Raw genomic sequence first — 6,368 nt, 5'->3', positions numbered from 1 at the left:
GTGTCACTCTTCTTTCATCCTCCTACTTCCTACAACATTGTCCAAACTTCAGAGGGCATTCAAATGACTAAAGTCTTCTAAGATAATCAATAGAGTCAAAAGGTCTATAAACTACCTAAGGGTCTAAGACCTTGGCAATGTGATCTGTTTAAAAAGGGAGCAAATAAGAGAAATTCAAGTTAACTGTTAGCAGAGAAATCAAATTAATTCTCTGCATTTGTCATGACTAGACAAAACTGGAGAGGTTCACATGCTTCATGAGAGACCACAAAGAAGATCTACCTCAAAATGAAGCATCTGTAGGAGAGGTTACAGAACAATTATGCATTATGAACAAGTTATTTGAGTTTGGACAAGCATCATCTCAAGATTTCTACAGGAACTGAAGAATACAATAGCTACTAATAGTGACACATGAACTCAAATCCATTTGCGTTACCTAGGGTGTGATGGAGAGTATATGGGCTAAAGGGAAAACGTGGGCAACTAAGCACTGTCAAGGCTCACAGCTATACTAGCCAAATTAGTAGAAATTGCAACAAAGATATACTGGAGATAGGTCAGCACGCCTTCTACAAAGAAAAATCACACCTCACATACTTACTGAAGTTCTGCAAAGAGATCACAGAGATACGTAAGGAAGCTCATGGTGACAGCCTACTGAATTTCTAATAAGCTTTAAACAAGTTTTCTTAATACTTAGAAACCACAAGAGACACTATCATCTGCATGGATGAACAGCTGATGGTCTGGTTTGGCATGGCTGTTCTTACGCTGGTGGGCTCAGTTTTCTTGAAAATGCCTATTTCAACTTTTAAACATTTTACATTGCCTAACAAAGCACTGTTCTACCAAATCCTGATACACAAAAGGTTCATTCATTATTGCTTAACAAAGCAAATGTAACATCAGAAAATTTATTTCAACAAACTACACGTATTCTCTAATTTTCTTTAAAATAATAGGAGACAGTTATTCCGAATTTTATTAGTTTTCTTGAAAATACAATTTAGTATTTTTTTTTGTTTGGTTGGGTTTTTTTAGTCAGAGAATTACTCCAAATAGTTTCACTAGACTTACATATCATGACCAGAACAGGGTCACGATAAAGTTCTTTGTTAGGTTCATTTAGAAAATATCCTTTGCTTCAGAAGTTTTAATCGAGCTTTGACAGACAGGGGAACAATTATTGACCTTTGTTGGCTTTGTCCCAGTCTTTCCACCTGATTCACAACCCTATGAATAAATAAAAGTAAGCCATTACTTAAGAAATTACTGATTTGGCCAATGAGGTTATTTTAAACACTTGGCTTCCTTATCTATAATAACCCTTTGACTGTATTTGTTTAGCTAAGCTGTCATGCATTTTACTGTGTGACAACTACAATTAGACCTACGATAGCATGCATGAGGCAGAACGAGTAGTGCAGGCATATGAGAGAAACATTTTTTTAATGCATTAAAAAGAAATCCTGTAGAGCAAAAAAACCCCAAACTCTTTATTTCCAGTTTCTCCCATTCTTGAGCATTATCCTACTTCATTAATTATATCCCTAACGCTATGCTGGTACTTTTCTCTCTCTCATTCTCTGCTTTCTAGCCAACCATGTAACACAACTTGCCACTGCATCAGTTGTTCCACTGCTGAGAAATACTGGTTGAAATGCCAAGAATTAAAAACATTTGGTTTTAAATAGATCAAGTTGTGAGATAGGGAAGGATCAGTGTTGCACAAAAGTCTACCAAGTGTTTAAACTGATCTGCCTTGGAGCACTTTCCCTGACCTTCCTCATGCTTATATTTCCCTGTAGACAAACCAGGACTAAATATAATCTGTTAGTTAAAGGTGATAGCAATTTGATCATATTCAGAACAATTTATAAAAGTATGCCTTTTAACCAAATAACGATGATGTTAATGACTTACCCAAAGCAAAACTGTATAGGGTTTTTCTGTTGTTTGCTTGGGTTTTATTTTGTTTTGTTTTTTGAACTTACTAGTCATATGTTTTACAAGTTGCTGATCAAATACAGTACGTGGATGCACCAGACAGCAGCTTCTGGCCATCACATGCAGAGAACCAGGTACCTTGCTCCTGGACTGCAGAGTAGGGATGCTTGAAACAAGATACTCTTTGTTCAAATGTGTGCTTTGGTTCTCAGAGATAAACCTGTTTGTTCTTGCTTTGTACAGAGGAGCGGAATGTTACCCCACACCGGAAACAGATTTGAAAATAAACAACTGCTATATTCACAGATAAGCCACAGGAGAACGTGTTGTTAAAAGCGGAGAAAGGACCTTCTTTAGTATCATACTAGCCAGAATTTGAGTCAATGCTGTAGAATATAGTCTCCTGTTCTCCACTGTAGTAAGAGCAACTACAAAGACTCTTAAAATCTTCAAACTAGAGTCTAGAAAGACTGGAGCACTTGGCACTGGGAGGAGAAGGACAGGTTTCACACAAGCATAATATCACTTGAATCTGACAACTTTGATCATAGTTTTACTCTCAAAGATGCTCATAACAAAAGTCGTAAGAGACTGATGAAAGAAATCTGGTCTGGTCTTTCTCCAAAGTTATAGTCTTCAAGAAATGTATAATCTAAGTGATTTAGCTAAACCACTACAAACAAACGCAGCATAGATAAACAAGGCTTATGCATTTTCAACCAGATTTAAACTTTGTTTATATTTGTTTACTGTAACTGTGTAAAGGATTTATGATTCACTGTATCTCAAAGAGGAAAAACAGTTGGATCTGTAATACTTTATTATGTATCTTGATTTTAATAAACCTTTTAGTCTTTTAAAAGGAAAACATTCTTTCAATTTCAAAAATTAAAGAGAAATATAAAGTTATCCAATTCACCCATGGGGTGGGGTGGGGTAGGGGGGGAGAGGTATGCTGCATTATCCAAAGTTTGGTCTAAGCACCAGGTTTTGGAGTGTTTTATTCAAGGATGGAAAAATGGTAACATCAATGCAAGAGGGGAAAAAAAAAAAAATCTATTCCCAGAAAAAAAAGCATATAGTTCTCCAATAAACACTAAAAAAGAAGACAGTAGTCCATTTAGACATAATATAAATTATCATAGTATAGAGAAAATGCAAGCAATTAGAATTTTTAATCTACTAGAGTACATCAGTGTGTTTGTATCAAAATAATTCAATATTTATAGAAGATGTGGAAGGGCTTTCACAGTTCAAAGAACTTTTTCATTTTTCAGCCACTTTGTGACTGGTCTTCTGAACGCTAATCTGAACTAGCATGTTTTCCATCATTTGAATTGGATTTATATGCCAGTAACTTTTAAAATAAAATAACTGATGGTGTATGAATCTTTAATTTTTTTAAATTTTTTTTTTTTTTTTTTTTTAATGGCTTTGGGGATTTTCTGTAAATATGAAATATGCCTACCCACAACCTTCAAAAAGGTATACTTCCTTTACGTTAAAATTGGCGTGACAAATTTTACGTGCGAATAAAAAGTTAGCAGTGCTTTCTATTTTATTATATAATACTATTATTAGATGACATAAACCTCATTTTTCTCAAGTGATCCCTCACTGACTCAAAGTTGTCTAAATTCTTTCTTTTAATTTAGGGCGATTGCTCTAGGCTTTTAGTTTTAAAGAACCATACATCATGGCATAATAATTTGGACATACAGATCATTAGCCACTTTTAAAAATACAGGCTGAAAAATTTATTTCAAGATTCAGAAATCTTCACAGAATCCCATATTTTCCAAACATATCTGTTTTATTCTATTAATTTTAAACATTGTTTAGATTTATTTTCATGAATGAAAAGGCTTGACAGTGAATGGATTAACTGTCAGGCCATCAGCTTACATAAAGACACAGTAACAGCTGAATCATCTTTTTCTTTTCCTTGGGGGTCAGAAGGCTATGGAAACATTTAGATAACAAACAGTCAAAACTACAATCCAGATATTTTTATCCTCCTAACTCTTTTATCCACCAGCCACTGGAAGTAAGTGCAGATTAATCCAACTAAACTGCCAAAGAAGTTCTCTGTATACCACCAGATCTTTGGTTTGTGGGCAACCTTAATAACTGATGGACTATTATTGCCTACTAAAGACAGCACGAAGACTGCATCACTTGCCTCATTTTGGGGATTAATGGGGAGTGAGAATAACAAGACAGTAACACACAGTGAAATTATGTCTTCATGACGTACGAGAAAGATCTACTCATTTAACTGAATCAAGGATTTAACTCAGAAAGTTAATCTCCAGAAGAACTTAGTAACTTAACTTTTAATAAATATGGAATTTCATTTTAGAAAAAAATTAAATAAGTAAAATTTCCATGGGAAAAACATTTCCTTTATATAGAGTATTCACTATTCCATAATTAGGCTCTGTCTTGAGTAATTTAAGTAGCAGAAATCTGCCTGCCAGACAACCCCAGCTCATCCTGAAAACCCAACAATTCAACCAGCTACTTCGGAAGCACATCAATACTTCCTGGCTACTTGATACACACAGAGACAGTCATTTTCTCTTAGTCCTCTGGGAAGCTTTCCTCTTGAGCACATGAAAGTCTACATAATTGTTTGTTTCCCTATGACAGGCACATTTTACAGCAAGGATAGCAGTGTATCATATTCTAGTCATAAACCTGTTCTGAAACAAGTCTGTATGCCTTATAAACAAACCTGGAAAAGACTTCCTACAGTTTATTTCCGGTTATTAAAAGAAAAGTCAGAATAATAATAGAGGTGAGCTACTAAACGGCATCCATCGTAAAATAATCTGCCACTTGCCAGAAATCAAATCACTCTTGTTTTATACAGTTTATTAAATAAGCTTTGTAAAAATAATACTTGTTTTGTACGAAAGAAAAAGTATAGCAGGAAAAAAAAAAGCCCATGACGAATGGAAAACACACCATTTAAGGTTACAAATATACACATTTGGGACATTCTTTGACACAGTGCTAGTGATATTCCCGTCACATAATCCTTTCTTATTAAGGAATAAATACCAAGATTCTTGAAAATAGTATCTATATCTAGCTACTTCTCAGGAAACTTTTTCTTTTGTTAGCACTCAATGTAGAGTGCACATTTCACTAACAAAACCAGGTCATTTTAAAATTTACTAAGTAAATATAATTGCAAACATAACACGGCACAGCTGCTTATGCCTCTTAAATAACATCCAAACACTAAATAAATATTTTATTTGAAACTTTGTTTAAAAGAATAAAGTTCCTATGTAGCGAAAGACTAGGGCACAGGCAGTTGTGCTAGATTGTAAATAAATAAAATTAAATTTAAAAAATACCAGTGGTTTTAAAGATATGCCAAGGCTTGAAACATATGTTTCAGTCCTGCTACAAAACAGACAAGATGCTTTGATAGAAGCCAATATTTTAAAATAAGATGACACAAAGACACATTATCTATGCAGAGCCTGTTTTAGAAGGGAGAGAAAGAATACATTTTTCATTTATTTTGTAACTGTGTTATTATTCTATGAAATGGGTTGGTCCTCAACATCTTCTTTCCATAAGGCCTATATCAAAGAATTAACTGGACCATACAATTAAATAAACAAACATTGAATGCCTAAATTGTGTTATGCACAAACTTGAAACGGACGATGTCTTTTCCACAACTATTCAAGTATCCTTTCTTTCTTTCTTCATAATATCTACTGGTATTTGTCAATTTTCTAAGACCTACTATTTTACTTTCTCTGCCTCTATGCTGATTAGTTTAGTTCAGAAAGTCAGCATCAGTAATAATGCAAGTTGAGGATTTTTTTTTTTTTTTGACTAATCAAAGATCATATATTTACCTTCTGCAAGCATGTCTGGCACATCTGCTTGGTATCTAGGCCCCACTCTGATTTCTCCCTTGTCTGCTAAAAGCGTTTTCAGTGATGGATCATATACCAATGAATAAAAAAAAGTATCCTAAAAAAGAAGACACAATTACAATAGCATAATGATTTTTAAAATTAGGTTTGTAAATCTGTATCACCTTCCATCTGGAAATTATTAAAGTAACCCCCCTCACACACTTTTACAGAGCACAGGTTTGGTACATTAATCCTTATTTTAAAAAATGCAGATGTTTCATGAGTACTTTTAAATGGCTAATTGAGGCTTCTCTCATTGCTACGAGTTATTTCAGAACAGAGCAATAATGGAAAGATTCATACACAAAAATATATTAATGGATTTGAAAAGAATTAACGTTAACTGCTTTCTGAATTCAACGTGTTTCCTCTCCTAAATATCTCTACCATACTGACTTTGCATTATAAATCAGTCTCAAAAAGTATAAAACACTGTCAGCGTCGTAAAAGAGCTTATACAAAAATAGTATT

General features: G+C 34.0%; 1 protein-coding gene across 1 annotated transcript in view; it reads right to left on the bottom strand.

Annotated features, from left to right (window-relative positions):
• The window catches only part of MTA3 (metastasis associated 1 family member 3), a 152,617-nt gene that overhangs the window by 105,375 nt on the left and 40,874 nt on the right, over positions 1 to 6,368 (bottom strand). Inside the window, 1 exon segment of the mRNA XM_019472155.1 lies at positions 5,835 to 5,952. Within this exon segment, the coding sequence (XP_019327700.1) occupies positions 5,835 to 5,952 (118 nt within the window).

This window comes from Aptenodytes forsteri, unplaced genomic scaffold (assembly GCF_000699145.1).
Source record: "Aptenodytes forsteri isolate BGI_AS27 unplaced genomic scaffold, ASM69914v1 Scaffold195, whole genome shotgun sequence".
In the NCBI taxonomy this organism is placed as follows: Eukaryota; Metazoa; Chordata; class Aves; order Sphenisciformes; family Spheniscidae; genus Aptenodytes; species Aptenodytes forsteri.
Note: the sequence above shows the minus strand (reverse complement) of the source record. Positions and strands in the feature narration are given on the sequence as shown.